Source organism: Myxine glutinosa, chromosome 14 (genome assembly GCF_964187855.1).
Source record: "Myxine glutinosa chromosome 14, kmMyxGlut1.1, whole genome shotgun sequence".
NCBI classification, from domain to species: domain Eukaryota; kingdom Metazoa; phylum Chordata; class Myxini; order Myxiniformes; family Myxinidae; genus Myxine; species Myxine glutinosa.
In genome coordinates, this window is record NC_136274.1 from 80,036,178 (window position 1) to 80,052,182 (window position 16,005).

The window sequence follows — 16,005 nt, forward strand, 5'->3', positions numbered from 1 at the left end:
TTTGTGTGACGATGGCTCGTCCTTGGTTTGGAAAACGCCGGCAAGTTGACACCTTCCTAAGGAAATGCAATCTGACCTTGTCATTGGTTCTTCACAGGCAGCATTCCCTCAGAATACAAAGCCAGCTCTTCCAATGAAACATTGAGCTGTGGATCCTGCATGCTTGTTTTTGTTTTGAAGGAGGGTGGGGGTTTATTTTCTGGGAAGTTTAAGAAAGAAATTTCCCATGTACATTCATTAACTGGTTGGTGGATGTGATGCAGGAATTTCCATCCGGTGTATGAAAAGATGGGTGTGGTCCTCTATGCACAATATTTGACAGCATTAGGTTAATATCTGAGGTACGTTCAACTTTAGTGAAGTCTGTTCCTGCTTTCTGGGTTTCAAATACAAAATGTATGTTGAAGAAGAACGTATGACAATGAGCTGAAGTTGGCATAAAGCAAGTCGGAAAAATGGAGGGAAGGAGGGACGGCCAGAGGGGTGAAAGTTCGATACTCAGACTCTTCACATTCATACAGAATACGTCGATGGTGCCTTCCATTTGCAGTTGTTTATAGCATCAAATTGTCACTCTCTTCTACCTGTGAAAAGGTAACACTTGTGATGAAATCGTCATCCAAGTTATGACACTGATGTTATTCTCCTCATTGCCGCTATGCGACACCACCGCGGCTCCTATAAAAGAGACTGCCTTTCAGCGCAGAAAGGAGTTCTTCGTCCATCATCGCAATGTAACTCTATAGCACTTCTGGGCTTCCGTAGAATGGTAACGATTCTGCAATGTACACTATCTGCTTGCTTATCGAGATACCACCTGTATGCACCTGTATTCACCTGAAGTAATATTAATACAATGATTATTGGTTTCTCTCTAGATGCTGTTTGAGAACGATTACGATTAAACCTACTCTTGGGACAATGTTGTATCTCTGATTTACAACAATTAATCGTAATCCTCTCCTGACATTGCTCGGAATCGAGATGATGCCTACGCTCCTGCGACTGCCCACCTCGGAGAAGAATGACCAGCGGAGGACCCGTCGAGCCAGCTCTAGCTACGGAGCGCCAACTACTCTCGCTGCCAGTCTGCCACGAAGAGACCGGATGCATTGGAACCTCGCAAGCATTTTGTTCCGGAACTACACCGTCTGAGCACGAACTGCTCTCCCGAGGTCCGAACGCCGGAGCAGGTGTGACGAACTCCAGCAAGACGCCTGGAGAACGATGCTACTGGGAAACGTCCTGCAGCTGAAACCCCGTCGGGTCGATGGACATGCTCGGAGCCGAAGGTACGAGTCTGGCTGTGACTGCCTCGGTTACGGGAAACGCCAGCGGCTGCTTATGCAAGAATCGGAGCCCTCTTGGATTTGCGTGCTGGGCACGAGATGCGATTTTCTACCCGTGTGCTCACGACGCGCCTGTCTAACGTGTCTCACTCCGCCGGCATATCCGACCACCGCTAGACGGAATCCCTTCTACGCGTGTGCTCACGACGCGCCTAACGTGCCTCACTCCGCCGGCATATCCGACCATTGCTGGATGGAACCCCTTCTACGTGTGTGCTCACGACGCGCCTGTCTAACGTGCCTCACTCCGCCGGCATATCCGACCACCGCTGGATGGAACCCCTTCTATGCGCGAATCGCGCACGCTGCCGCCATCGCTGGATGGAACCCCTTCTACGCGCGAAACGCGCGCGCTGCACCCATCGCTGGATGGAACCCCCTTTTACGCGCAAGTCGCGCGCGCTGCACCCATCGCTGGATGGAACCCCTTCTATACGCGAATCGCGCACGCGTTTCCCGTCGCGGGCCCTACTCAGCGAGGCCGGCGAACTCCGCTGCCCGGAATCGCCTCAACGCTTGAGGCTCGTCTGGCACCACTCGAGGACTCGCCACTGCACGGATGCCCGGCTTGTCGGCGCCGTCATCTCTGTCCCGATTAACGGACAGGCAGCGAGCCTTGTCTGACGGCAGTTTCTGAGGACATCGAGCGGGATCTTCATAGACTTTCACGGCACTCGGGCACTACAGGGGAATGTCGTATCAAGCTAGATGATGATACACCATAGTACGATGTAGTCGGATGACCGCCTAACGGTCTTTCCCACCATCCTCTTGCTCGGGTGATCGTGGGAATGGCTACTGCACTGTCGACGCTATTCCCCGCATCTAACTCCTGACAAACACGGCCCGATAGCTATCGAACGAGACGCTACTTCAGGACGTGCAATTTATCGCTGCCCAGCGTGCTCGCCCACTCGACTCGGCGTGCCGCGCTGGTTTGACAGGCCGAGTTCGACTTTCGGTTTTCCCTCGAACGCAGTGCGCCCTGGGACATACAATCCACTCGTCGACCAGGTTCGTATTCGGTACCCCAATCTTGAGCCCGCTCGAGTGCTGGTGCCAAACCGACACGAGTCTATAGTTTCGGTGCGCCACTTTGCTCCGTGCGGGGATACCGCTCAGCTGGAACTCAGCTCGGGGAACCCGAGGACCCGACCTCAAACCCGCCCGCACGCGCCCGAACCCATTGATGACGTCACCAACAAATCACGCGTTTGCCCTAAGGCGTCATTACTGTAATTGTGTGCTTCAAGCGCTCTCGTCATCGGGGTTCGTTTACCCGAGTTTCCATGTACCTTGGTAACTCCACGGTTAGTGGAAATACTCAACCTGACCGCCCCAGCACATACGTGCGTGTCATAAAGTTATCTGCGGCGCTACCTAGAGGTCGCGCGTCCGCGCCGTCTAGCCCGCAACGGGGGCTCATGCCGTTGATCGTTAGGACCATAGTGCCTTCGGGGCGTATAGCCAACAACGAGAACTCAAATGCCGTTATTCGCTTGGACCATAGTGCCTTCGGGGCGTCTAGCCCTCAACGGGGACTAATGCCGTTATTCGCTAGGACCATGGGGCATTTGGGGTATACGGTGACCCATGAGATGATAACATTGAGCGTAGCGCCCGACTCCCTTGTCTCCCGAGCTAGAAACGGAAGCGCCATCCCGCCTGTTCGCCCTTGACTCTTGGCTTGTTGTTTCCAGGACAGAGCTCTTGGCTCGTTTCCACGACATTCGCGCCGGGATCGAGACTGCGAGACGCCTCGCCCGGCTGCTGCCCGTTTCCCTTTCTCTCTGACCCAGACTGTGAAGGTCGCTCTATTGCGGTACACAGCGCGCAGCTGCAATCTCGGAGGAGGGGATGGATGAGGGGGTGGATGAGAACATTCTCTCGGCTTTGTCAATAGGGCAAATCCATCCAGGACATTGCGGAACTCCATGGCGTCAGTGCGTGGAGCGATCCAGCTCGATCTGAGCCATTCGATACCCAGCATTGAATGGATGGATGGATGGATGGATGGCAAATCCATCCAGGACATTGCGGAACTCCATGGCGTCAGTGCGTGGAGCAATCCTAGCCGATCTCCTTCGTTCCGCCGAGCTTTAACTCTAATTAAGGTACCGGAAGAACAATTTAGGTCAGGTTACACGTGACATCGCATGCCGTGCGTGTCCGTTCGAGGTAATTACCGATCCACAGAGAGCTGTACTGCAGGACGGGACGTGATATGCCCGTCTGCGTTTTCAAGATGAACGGAGGCCTCGGAGGAGTATGAATCGCGGAGAGCGAGTAAGATTTATTTGATGATTGACTTTAACGTGCGTGGGGACGTACAGCGTCTGTGCCGGGTGAGGCCTGGTCGTGAGGGGCTGCAAACATAAATACTTTGACTTTAGTTCGCGACAGACGGCCGGGGAGACATTAGCTAATGGCTCCGAATGGTTCTCATCGATTCTCTGTCTCTCCCTCGATGTGTACTCCTGTCCTCGCTATTATTCCATGACACATGGACCCAACATGGATCTAACATGAACCCTTGGGAGTTTAGTACAGGTAAAGGCCGACGTGGAGGCTTACTGTAAATGTGCCGTGTGACAAATGACGATTCACTCTTCGACAAGGTACAAATTATCCAACCTAGCTACTGTGCCGACTACCCCACTGTAAGACTCCCCCACACGGGCTCTTCGTCTTCTCCCTGGGACCCACGGGATGTACACTGCTTGCTTTGTTCGATGTCTTCTTGTTTGGGATTTCCTTTCTCGATACATCTATATCTGGAAAATGATTGCTAACCAGACTATGAGTGCGCGGTTGAGTTGCAGTAACCCTGCAATCGGGATTGATGACGCCCTGGGCGTTCTGACTGGCAGTAACAGCCTTTCCGATGTATTTTGATTCTTTGCATTCCGATGCAATCTGGAGAGATTCTAGAGAGAGAATCCTCCCTCTGCTGTTTATCAATATGTGCCTACTGTTCATTACCAGCTAGTCAAGTTTTAAACGTGGGGAGAATGTGATGAAATCGTCATCCAAGTTACGACACTTACGACAAGTTACGACAAGTCATCAAGTTACGACACTGATGTTATTCTCCTCATTGCCGCTACGCGACACCACCACGGCTCCTATACAAGAGACTGCCTTTCAGCGCAGAAAGGAGTTCTTCGTCCATCATCGCCATGTAACTCTATAGACGGGTCAATATACAACCAGAACAGCCGTACCCCAAAAAAATTGCAAATTTTAGTTTTATTGCATTTCCTTATATTTTAAGACTTACTTAGGAACATATCAAAAGTTGGACATAAATGGACCATGGGAAAGTAAAAATTTTTGACATGATAAAAATGTCACAAAACCATGCACGATTCACTACGTCGAAAACGTCTTTGGTTTTTTATTTTTGTTTCTTTTTGTTTATATAAATTAATTTGTTCCACTGAGACCAGCTGCAAAGGCAACATTTTATAACACTTGTTTCGTGTCTTTAACAATGTTTACATCTGCTGCCTGACACATGTCTTTAACAATATGACCTCCCAGCATGTAGGCTAATGACCTAATTCCTCACTGGTAGTTGTGCAGCTTGACTGAGTAACAACTCCACATGAATGAGTTAATTACACCTAATTAGGACTCAATTGGACAACGTTGTATGGTAAACATTGGAGATACAATACAATACCTCTCCCACTGCCCCCTTCCCACGCCCCCCCCCCCCCAAAGCCCTCGCCCTCTCTCAGATCTCTCGATGTCTCCATGTCTCTCGGTCCCTGCTCTCAAATGTTGTGTTTGTGTCCTTCCCCCTCTCTCCCCATCTTGTCTACCGCTCCCTATGTTATATGTTTTATGTGTCGGTTTGTCTTTCTGTGTGTTCATGTGATTAATGTTCGCTCTTTCACGAGCCTCGATATTGTATACAAAAAAAAAAAAAAAAAAAAAAAAAAAAAAAAAAAAAAAAAAAAAAATACAACCAAGGAGATACAGTACAATACAACCAAGGCCAAGGCAGTAGCAAAAAGACAGGTAGGCCTATGCATACAATTGCCCCATATATTCTACATGTATTTTGTACTCCTACAACTGTAGTGTATGATGGTATTTATTTTCCAGGTTCTAGAGTTGTGGGGATGCATATTTATTTAATAGGAATGGGACCAGTTGATTGGGGGAAGGGGGGGGGGGGGGGGTTCTATCAGTATGCGACTGTACATTTCCCTGGAGACTGTCGAAAGTGACACTATAGAGTCTGTGTTGCAATCAGAGTGCATTCATTTCATTGACAATAGATTGAATCAGGAAAGGAATAAACTTGCAAAGGACTCGAAAACCAGTGCACTTTGGATCAACTACCAGCGTATGTTGGGAATTGCAAGGGCACTTGTGGCAGCTGATCGGACGGGGTCCTGGGAGATGCATCTCCAAGCCATATCAGCTTGCTTGCCGATATTTGCAGCTGCTGGCCATCCCAATTACCTGAAGTCAGCTCGACTCTATCTCGAGAAGATGCTTGCGTTAGAGGATGACAACCCTGAGGTTCATCAGAAGTTCCAATCTGGTTATCATGTAATCCGGCGCAGTGACCAATACTGGGCTGGCCTAGGCTCTGATCTTGTGATAGAACAGACATTAATGCGCTCACTGAAAAGCCAAGGGGGGCTGACTCGAGGAAGTGGGATGTCAGAGCACCAGAGAGCAGTTTGGACTCTGTCTTCAACCATATCGTCCTCCTACAACCTTGCTATGCAAGAACTGACCTCGAGTAGCTACTCAACAAGTGAACAACATAAGGAGTTGACAACATCCAGGGTGAGTCGAGATGAAGCTGATCGTGGCAAAGTTGCCGAAAAACTGGACAGCTTCACACCATTTTCTGATGACAAGTCATTGCGCAATATCATCACAGGGGTTACTGCAAATGAGGATGTCAATGTTCATGACCTATTCAAAGTAGGTAGTGACATTGTCAAGAAGATGGATGATCACCCAGCTTACTCCTATTCACACAAAAGGAGTTCTAAAGCCAAGACACTTGCATTCAGCAGGGCAGTCAAAGTTGCTGAGGACCGCACAATAGATCCAGCGTTACTATTCCAGAGGTTCTTAGTGGTGTCACAGACGGGAGATCTCCAGATAGGTGAAGTGATGAAATATGAACTCTGCCCATACCCAATGTCTCTTTTTGAGGCAAAAAACATCCTGCGCCAGCCAGATAAACCACAGTTGGCGGAGGCAATAAGGAATTATGCTACAACCAAATCTGACAATGCTGTCAACCAGACAGTTCCAGGAACAGATCACTATGTTCTTGACGGGGGATCACTTATTCACCGCTTAAAGTGGACAGAGGGATTCACCTACAGTTCCATTGCAGATGAATATGCCTCATTTACAGTACGACACTATGGCAAAGCTACTGTTGTGTTTGATGGTTATGAGGCTGGGCCAAGCACAAAGGACTGTTCTCATCAACGTCGGAATAGAAACAAGAATGCCACCAAGGTTAACATTACGGAGTCAACAAAATTTGTTGGGAAAAAGGAGGACTTTCTGTCGAATGAGTCAAACAAGCAGGCAATGATACTGTTGATTATAGAGGTGTTGCACAAGGAAGGCTGTGAGGTGATCCAAGCAGAGGGAGATGCTGATGTTGAGATTGCAAAAGCGGCCGTCGCAAATGCGGCTTCCAGATCTACAACCCTCATTGGAGAAGATACAGATCTCCTTCTCCTCCTGCTCTTCTATATGGTGGAGACAAACTGCATTGAACTCTATTTCCGTTCTGACAAGGCAAAATCAAATGTCTACAATATCAAAGTCCTTCAGCAGATACTTGGAAATGCAGCCTGCAGAGATATATTGTTCCTTCATGCATTAACTGGCTGTGACGCAACGTCTCGTGTCTTTGGGATTGGAAAGAAGTCAGGGTTTCAAAGAATCATCAAGAAAGAAAAGGAACTGATAGACAGCTCAAAGGTGTTCTGTAAACCACAGCAGAGTCAGGATGTTATTGAAACTGCAGGCTGCAGAGCAATGGTGGCATTGTTTGAAGCAAATCAGAACGACTCATTGGCATCGATCAGATACAACATTCTCTGCAAAAAGGTTGCAAGGGCTAAGGCATTTGTCACTCCTGAAAGACTGCCACCCACATCCGCTGCCTGCAAGTTTCATTCTCTGCGGACCTATTACCAGGTAATGGAATGGATGGGCCTTTGTTGTGGAATGGAGCCAACGGAGTGGGGATGGAAGGTAGAAGGAGGAAAACTTGTTCCAGTGATGACAGACAAAAGCCCTGCTCCAGACATACTACTTCAGATGATTCACTGCAACTGTTCAGGGGGGTGCAAAACACTAAGGTGTTCATGTAGGAAGCATGGATTAGAGTGCACCAGTGCATGTGGACATTGCCAGGACAGCAACTGTGACAATATGAGTGTTGAACCAGACATAGAGGAGGAGGAGGAGGACGATGAAACTGGAATCTAAGACTAGAAGTCATATGGTACTTCCACATGTGTCAAAATTGTCCAATTTTTTATATGTTGCTTTCCATGTCATAGACTGGCAGAAACAATCAAAGAACATATATTTGTGCAAATATTTACTTTAAATTGCGAATGGTCTCAGGATTAGCACTGCATAAACTACCAGCAACGATCATAATACAAATATTGGTGCAAAATTAACTTTAAATTGTTCGTGGTCTGATGATTATCAGTCAATTTTTTTACGTTTTATCTGCCGGCAGCCATCTTGTTTTCTGACGTCACTGAGGGACTTTCCCATGCGTCAAAATTGTCCAACTTTTAATATGTTGTCTTCCACTTCATAAACTACTAGAAATAAGCATAAAACAAAAATTTGCAATTTTTTTGGGGTCAGGCAGTATATTGACCCGTCTACTATAGCACCTCTGGACTTCCGTAGAATGGTAACGATTCTGCAATGTACACTATCTGCTTGCTTATCGAGATACCACCTGTATGCACCTGTATTCACCTGAAGTAATATTAATACAATGATTATTGGTTTCTCTCTAGATGCTGTTTGAGAACGATTACGATTAAACCTACTCTTGGGACAATGTTGTATCTCTGATTTACAACAACACTGACCCCAAAATAATTCCATACATCGTTATGTGAAAAAGTAAGTACACCCCATGTAAAGTTTTGACTTTTTCAACATATTTCAACATAGCTATTTGATCTTCATTTCAACAATATTGATAGATAAAGGTGATATAATATAACAAATACCATGAAATATTTACATTTTGTAGTCCATTGTATAATTTAAATGAACATAAATGCAAATTTCACATGTGGAAAAAGTAAGTACACCCCTACAGGCCTACATTTATCACGACTTCAAATACCTAAAATTAGAATCAGGTGCACCAGCTCAGGTGCAAATGATTAGAACATCGTCAGAGAGGATCTTGGAGGAATCTGTCATATTTAAACCTCAGACATTTAGTTTTGTTTGCTCTTTGTTGTTGAAGTGTGCGGCGTCACCATGCCTCGATCAAAAGAGCTCTCTGAGGCCTTCAGAAAGAAGGTTATAGATGCCTACGAGTCTGGGAAGGGATTTAAAAAGATCTCCAAACAATTTGAAATCAATCATTCGACTGTCCGGAAGATCATCTGCAAGTGGAGAAGATTCCAAACAACTGCCAACTTGTTCAGGCCAGGCCACCCCCAGCAAGTTCAGCCTGAGAGCAGACCGCAAGATGCTGAAAGAAGTCTCTAAAAACCCCAGAATGTCATCACAGGACCTACAGGTAGCTCTCGTCACTGTTGATGTCAAAGTGCACGAGTCTACCATTAGAAAGAGGCTGCACGAATTTGATCTACATGGGAGGTGTGCCAGGAGGAAACCTTTGCTCTCCAGAAAGAACATCAAGGCAAGACTAAAGTTTGCCAATGAACACCCAGGCAAAGACCAGCACTTCTGGAGCAATGTGCTCTGGACAGATGAGTCAAAGGTAGAGCTATTTGGCCACAGTACCAGAAGACATGTTTGGCGAAACCCAAAGACAGCATTTGACCACAAGAACCTGATACCAACTGTAAAGCATGGTGGTGGAAATATTATGGTTTGGGGCAGCTTTGCTGCATCAGGGCCTGGGCAGCTCACCATCATAGAATCCACTATGAATTCTTCATTGTACCAGAGGGTGCTTGAGGATAATGTGAGGCCATCTGTCAGAAAGTTGAAGCTCAACTGAAGGTGGACCTTGCAACATGACAATGGCACTAAATATACCAGTAAATCCACCAAGGAATGGCTGAAAAGAAAGAAATGGAGGGTTCTGGAATGGCCAAGTCAAAGCCCGGATCTAAATCCCATCGAGATGTTGTGGGGGGATTTGAAATGAGCTGTGCATGCAAGAAACCCCTCAAACATCGCACAGCTGAAATAATTCTGCATGGAGGAGTGGGCAAAAATTTCTCCCAGTCGATGTTCGAGACTGGTAGACAGTTATAAGAAACGCCTACTTGAGGTTGTTTCTGCCAAAGGGGCCAATACCACCTATTACAGCCAAGGGTGTGCTTACTTTTTCCACATGCGAAATTTGCATTTATGTTTATTCAAATTATACAATGGACTACAAAATGTAAATGTTTCATGATATTTGTTATATTATATCACCTTTATCTATCAATATTGTTGAAATGAAGATCAAATAGCTGTATGTTGAAATATGTTGAAAAAGTCAAAACTTTACATGGGGTGTAATTACTTTTTCACGTGACTGTATATATAAATCACACGTTGAATCAAACAAAACGTAGCATAATTCAAATAATTCAAATTTTGTTGGATTCAACGTGTAATTTAACAGTTGTTTGATGCAACATCCCAATGTGTGGTTTCAATTGGTTCAACGGTTTTGGTTTTCATTTACGGTATAAATCTGAATGGTACGAGTTGTTCCACAATGGTATTGATTGGTGGTTTCGGTGTCCCCACCCCCTTTTTCCCTTACATAAGGGAAAGTATAGAATTGTTTTTCTTTACTCTTGAGAAAGGTCAGTGGATGCACGTTTGTCCGTGTTGCTGATTGAAACGTTGAGAAAAGAAGAAGAACCACCTTTAGAGGCCATTTTCCCCCGCAGAGCAGGGGTTTTCCGTTTTTGGGCACCATGGCTCCTTTTTGAAGCAATATTTTATGGCCGGATGTCCTTCCTGCCGCCAACCCTGTTAGTCGCCTCTTGCGACACAGGGAATTACCAGTGAGCTGTCAATTACCAATTACCAGTCAATTTGCCGACCTCGGAAGATGACAGGCTGAGTCAACCCCCTGGCGTTAATTAAAAAGGTTGGTTGGTTGGGTTGGTTGGTCATTAAAGGTTGGAGAACTCAAGATGGATTAATTTGATTTTAATCCCAACTGCAAGTCATTACTTTATATAAAATGTATATCATACAGCCTTATTAAAAGTTGATATTCAAAATCCGATTCCATATTTCAAGAAAGGAAAAAAAAAAAAACCACCTTTAGAGGCCATTTTTCCCCGCAAAGCGGGGGTTGGCCTTTTTCGGGAACCGTGGTTGTTGTTTTTTGGTCCCCTTTTTGAAGCAATGTTTTACGGCCGGATGCCCTTCCTGACGCCAACCCTTTTTGCTGCCTTTAACGACAAACTGGGAATTACCAGTGAACTGGTACTCAAATATATGTATCATATGTATCATACAGCCTTATTAAAAGTTGATATTCAAAATCCGATTCCATATTTCAAGAAAGGAACTCGTGGCTTAAATTATTATGTCGAAACCTAGAGTGAAATCGGAACAAAATTAGGAAGGGAAAAGCGAATTTTTCTGTTAAATAAGAGGGGTAGCACAGGAGTGGGGCAGAGAGAGAGTGGGGTGGGAGGAGGAAGAGGAAGAAGGAGAAGGAGAGAGAGGAGGGGGATACTTTTAACATCACTTAGGATGGGTACTCTTCCTCGTAGAGTATAAAAATAAGACACTCACGCGTGTGTGCCAGACTCAGTGCCCAGAGGCGCAGGTACGATGCCGTGTTAGAAACACAACCGAGGCAGTACTCTATGGTGTGAATTAGCCTGTACATGAATTCTTCACCAATATCCACTTGCACTTTCTGCAACCACGAGACAAAACCACAGAACCTCACCATGGTACTTCGTCAGGACCCAGTCTTTTAAAAGCTTTTTGACGTAAAATTTTTACCTCGTCCACCCTGTCCACAAAGTCGGATTCCACTTCACCAGACATTATGACGACATCGTTACCATCACCACCCATCAGAGGAAGGTCCTCCTCGTCGTTCTCCATTCTCCTCCTGGCACAGGCTGCCTGCAAATGAGCAGACAACAACAAACTATTTCTCAGCTGCATGTGGAATGAAAGCCATGAGTGCCTCACAGATTGGAAATTTGAAACTTGCCCTCTTCCAACCTCGTTTTTATATTTCTCTTTTTCCTAATCTCCCCCTCACCCCTCCCACCACCCCCACTCCCCTTTACCACGACCACCACCACCACCACCACGCAGAGATAGCCTATTGCTGAGCGGAGTTATGCCATTACAAGACAGCAATTCTCGTAAATGGAGCTCGTGTTCGTCAGTCGTGCTCACCTGGCGATACGGACGACACATCCGTCTTCTCTGCTGCCGGTACAGGTATAAAGGCTTCCCGAGCAGGAGTATGGGTCCGGAGCCAAGCACCAGTACCATGAGGAACTGCTGCAAGCCCCTCTGTTCACAATAGGTGTACAATACTCGTCTTATAAAACGCAATCATCGTCTCTCAATCTCATGACACCCAAATTAATACCCGAGGAGGAACATCTCATGCAAGTTAAATATAGCGCTCAAAAATTCATCCAGAAGTGTGGAAACAATACTCCATCACCACCTGAATATCTCTCAAGGTCCAGGCGAGTGGTGTCCGAGAATCAAATGGGTTTTTAGAACATCGTTGTTTGCATCGCTGTGCTGAGCCAATCACCAAAGACATTGTTTACCTGAACAAATTTCAACGACACAACCAGCAGTGGAATTCTTAACATCAATTGAGCCATTTCAAATAAATTAAATAAAACTTATGGCCAGTCTGTGAAGTCCTATTAAGGTTAGCGAGGAACCTCAGGTGAATCCATCGAAGGTGACGCTACGGTGGTATGCTGTGCTGGTGTCCCCTGAATGCAAGGGGGTCGCTTTTGGGGGATGAAGGGGGCATGATTTAACGCAGAGATTCTCAACCGTTGGGTCACGACCCATCAGTGGGCCGCAAGGCGTAACCTTGTGGTCCGCGGAGATCATACCACCCTGAGAAGGCAGGTTATTCTTTTACCTCACGACTGTTTTTGAAATTTACCTCATGAAAAAAGTCATATTAATGCTATTGTATTGATTTGTGATTGGAATGATGCTGTTTGGAATGAAAACATAAGGATTGAGTTTAAAGGAGAATTAGGAAATGACGTAAGGGTTCCGACCTGTGACATTCGCAGATTCGGTATTTGCAGTTTCGCCATTAACCGTATTTGGTTGATCGAAGGTGCTTCCGGTACGGAGAACGTCTCGGACGTCTCGTGTTCACGCAAAAAGGCTAGCTGCTGTGTTTTACTTTCACTGTATTTTATTTTGTCAAACATGGACCGTTTCCTGAAAATAAAAACCGATTATCGTGGCGAGACTTCAGGAGTTGCTAAAAGGCGGTGAAACGCGAAGTCAGAAAACACGACCCCGAATGCTCGATCACCATAAATCGATTCAATACCATAAAGCTCGTTCTCCGTCGGGGGTGGAATTTGCGCGGCCGGGTTGCTCTGCCCGAGGTTGACCTGCTCGCTCGCCATTGGGAGCGGTGTTTGCACGGCCACGTTACTCTGCCCAGGTCCATCCCGCTCATCCACCATAAGAAGCGGGGTTCGCGTGGCCAGAGGAGTTCCAATTCCGAGACCGTCCCGCTCATTATTTTATTTTTTTTGTATACAATTTTTTTTTGTATACAATTTTTTTTTTGTATACAATTTTTTTAATTTTTTTTGTATACAAATTTTTTTTTTTGTTTTTGTGTATATTTGTCAGGGGTCATCTTTCCCAAAATGATGACATCGGCATCCTTCAAGAGCGAAGGTCCCAAGGAAAAACAGCTCTCCCATAAGGCCTGAGTATTTCTCAAAGATACATTTTGATTTACCCTATTCCTGGGTTAATATTTTGCCTTTCCATGAACCTCAAGCTTTGTTTAAATTTACATGTAATTAAATGCATACATATGCACACTTATTTTCACTAGAATTGTGCTACTTGTGCAGTTGAGACTTGCACATCTTCCTCACCTGTCCACGAAAGAGAAAGATGGTCCCATCAGTCGACGGAAATAGCACCATGTTGATGAAGTGCACAAGGATGCTGGGGGCACGAGCCGAATCCATTGGACCCCATGCGACCCATTTTTGAAGGATGAGCAAAACGAGGTAACCGAACAGTGAGAGAAGGAAAACCAGCTGAGGTACGAACACCAGGAAGATATCTGCACGACGCCCAAAGTGCCTGTGGAGCAGATAATCGAGTCAGAGGTTCCCACGAGCAACTCACGACTTTAAATCAATAACACAAAGGCACCAAAAAGCTCTTACACAAGGTTGAAGAGGCTCAGGACAACACCAAAGGTCATGTGGAACACACCCAGGATGATGGACATTTTCATTTTGTAGGAGTTGAGGAATGAAAGGCGATTAACGGCGAGGTTCCACACCTACATAAACACATCATGTTTAATAGTAAATGTCAGGCACACTCTTAGCCTTTGGATGTGGGAGGTTGGGAGGTGGTGGGGTTGGGGTGGAGGGAAGCGGAGAGAAAGGTCACTGCCAAGTACATTTCCAAGTTAAACTATGTATAAATTCAACAAATGTTTGTTTGTTTGACTTCTATGCATTCCTGAACCATTGGAGGATTGATTTATTGAAAACTGATGGTTGTACTTGTGGGGTGCACAGGGAGTTTTTAGGGGGTGAAAAACAAATAGCCCCACAAATTAATCGTGGGAGGAGCATTCCAATTTTCTCCATGTGAGTGCGTATTTATATAGCGCCACCTAGAGGGAGCTGGTATTATAAGTCATAATAAAGTACACGGACATTAAATGGAGGAATTAACCCGTCCATAAAGACAGTTTCTTTGCTAGTACAGTCGAAACTCTTATCCGGAATGGTCAGGCCTAAGGGTATTCTGGATAAACGAGAGTATTTCCAGTTAATGGATGTTTATGAAAATAGAAAAGAGAAAAAAAAGAATTTATTTATTCGAAAAATTGTGGATGTCGTTTTAGGTCGTACCCTAATCCTAACCCTAACCCCTCATTCTCTGTATATTTGGACTCCCTAAGCAGCCAATGGCAGGTGCGATGTTGGACATGGAATAAATGAGTGAAACACAGTTCAAGCTGTTCTTTATATTTATTGTTGTGAACATTACATAAAAAAGGGGGAGGCGTCACATCTGAGAATGATGTGCAGGCTGATGTTGTGTTTTTTTTTTTTTTTTTTGTTTGTTTGTTTGTTTTGTTTTGTATACAAGATCGAGGCTCGTGAAAGAGCGAACATTAATCACACAGAAAGACAAACAGACACACAAAACAAATAACATCGGGAACGGTAGACAGGATGGGGAGAGAGGGGGAAGGACACAAACACAACATTTGAGAGCAGGGACCGAGAGACATGGAGACATCGAGAGAACTGTGGGAGGGAGAGGGCTTTGGGGGGGGGGGCATGGGAAGGGGGGGGGGGGGTGGGAGAGGTATAAAACATATGGACACTGCCAAGACTTCCAGGAAAGAAGTTGGAATTTCAAACAAGGTGGATCTGGGGTGAATTAGTGGGGGTAGAAAAGATCAAGGTTTTGGATGGGGGAAGATGAACAGCTGTTTTGAAGACCTGGAGGGAGGAGTGTGATTGAAGTGAGTGTGGGAGTTTGTTCCAGAGGCAGGAGAAAAGAGGAATGAAAGAGTGAAGGTGAGCAGAGAGCCGAGATTTCGGTAGTTTAACCATCAGAGGGTGGCTGGCAGATCTTGTGCGACCTGTAGGAATATTTGGGGGACAGAGCACAGAGAGAGCTGGGGGAGCAAGGCCGGAGAGGAGTCGGTAGAAGACAGAAAGACCACCTACCTGCCTGCGGTGAGTGAGTGAAAGGCCCTCAGAGATAGCTTCATCGCGGGAGATTCCAATGATTCTGAAAGCTTTGGATTCAACAGCGTGAAGCCGAGCCAGGTGTGAGGCAGGAGCACCAGCCCATAGGGGAGAACAGTATTCCATTGAGCTGCGGATGAAAGCCTTGTATGTGGTGAGGAGCTCAGGTGTGCCTAGGAAGGACTTCGCACGACGGAGGAAGCCCAGTCGGCGACTGGCTTTGGAGGCCAGCTTGGAAATGTGGTTTTCCCAAGAAAGATCATGGCAGATGGTGAGACCCAAAAGCTTGAGCGACAGAACTTCTTGGAGAGGATTGTTGAGAAAGTAGATGGGAGGGTTGTCCAGTCGATCTTTTCGGAGAGACATAGTAAGAGTGTGAGATTTGTCAGGATTGAAAGACATGTTCCACATGTTTGACCAATCTGTGATTTTGTCCAGGTCTTCAGAGAGTGAGGAGGCTGCAGACTGCCGATCTGAGG

At 46.0% G+C, this 16,005-nt stretch overlaps 1 protein-coding gene across 5 annotated transcripts in view; it reads right to left on the bottom strand.

Annotated features, from left to right (window-relative positions):
• The window catches only part of LOC137439953 (V-type proton ATPase 116 kDa subunit a 2), a 50,983-nt gene that overhangs the window by 1,868 nt on the left and 33,110 nt on the right, over window positions 1–16,005 (bottom strand). For all 5 annotated transcript variants that reach the window (XM_068136246.2, XM_068136251.2, XM_068136253.2 and 2 more), the window contains exons 15-19: window positions 13,973–14,091; window positions 13,673–13,886; window positions 11,961–12,080; window positions 11,553–11,678; window positions 11,337–11,463 (exon numbers count right to left, since the gene is read on the bottom strand). In XM_068136246.2, coding sequence (XP_067992347.2) covers window positions 11,337–11,463; window positions 11,553–11,678; window positions 11,961–12,080; window positions 13,673–13,886; window positions 13,973–14,091 — 706 coding nt within the window. The remainder of the gene's footprint in view (window positions 1–11,336; window positions 11,464–11,552; window positions 11,679–11,960; window positions 12,081–13,672; window positions 13,887–13,972; window positions 14,092–16,005) is intronic.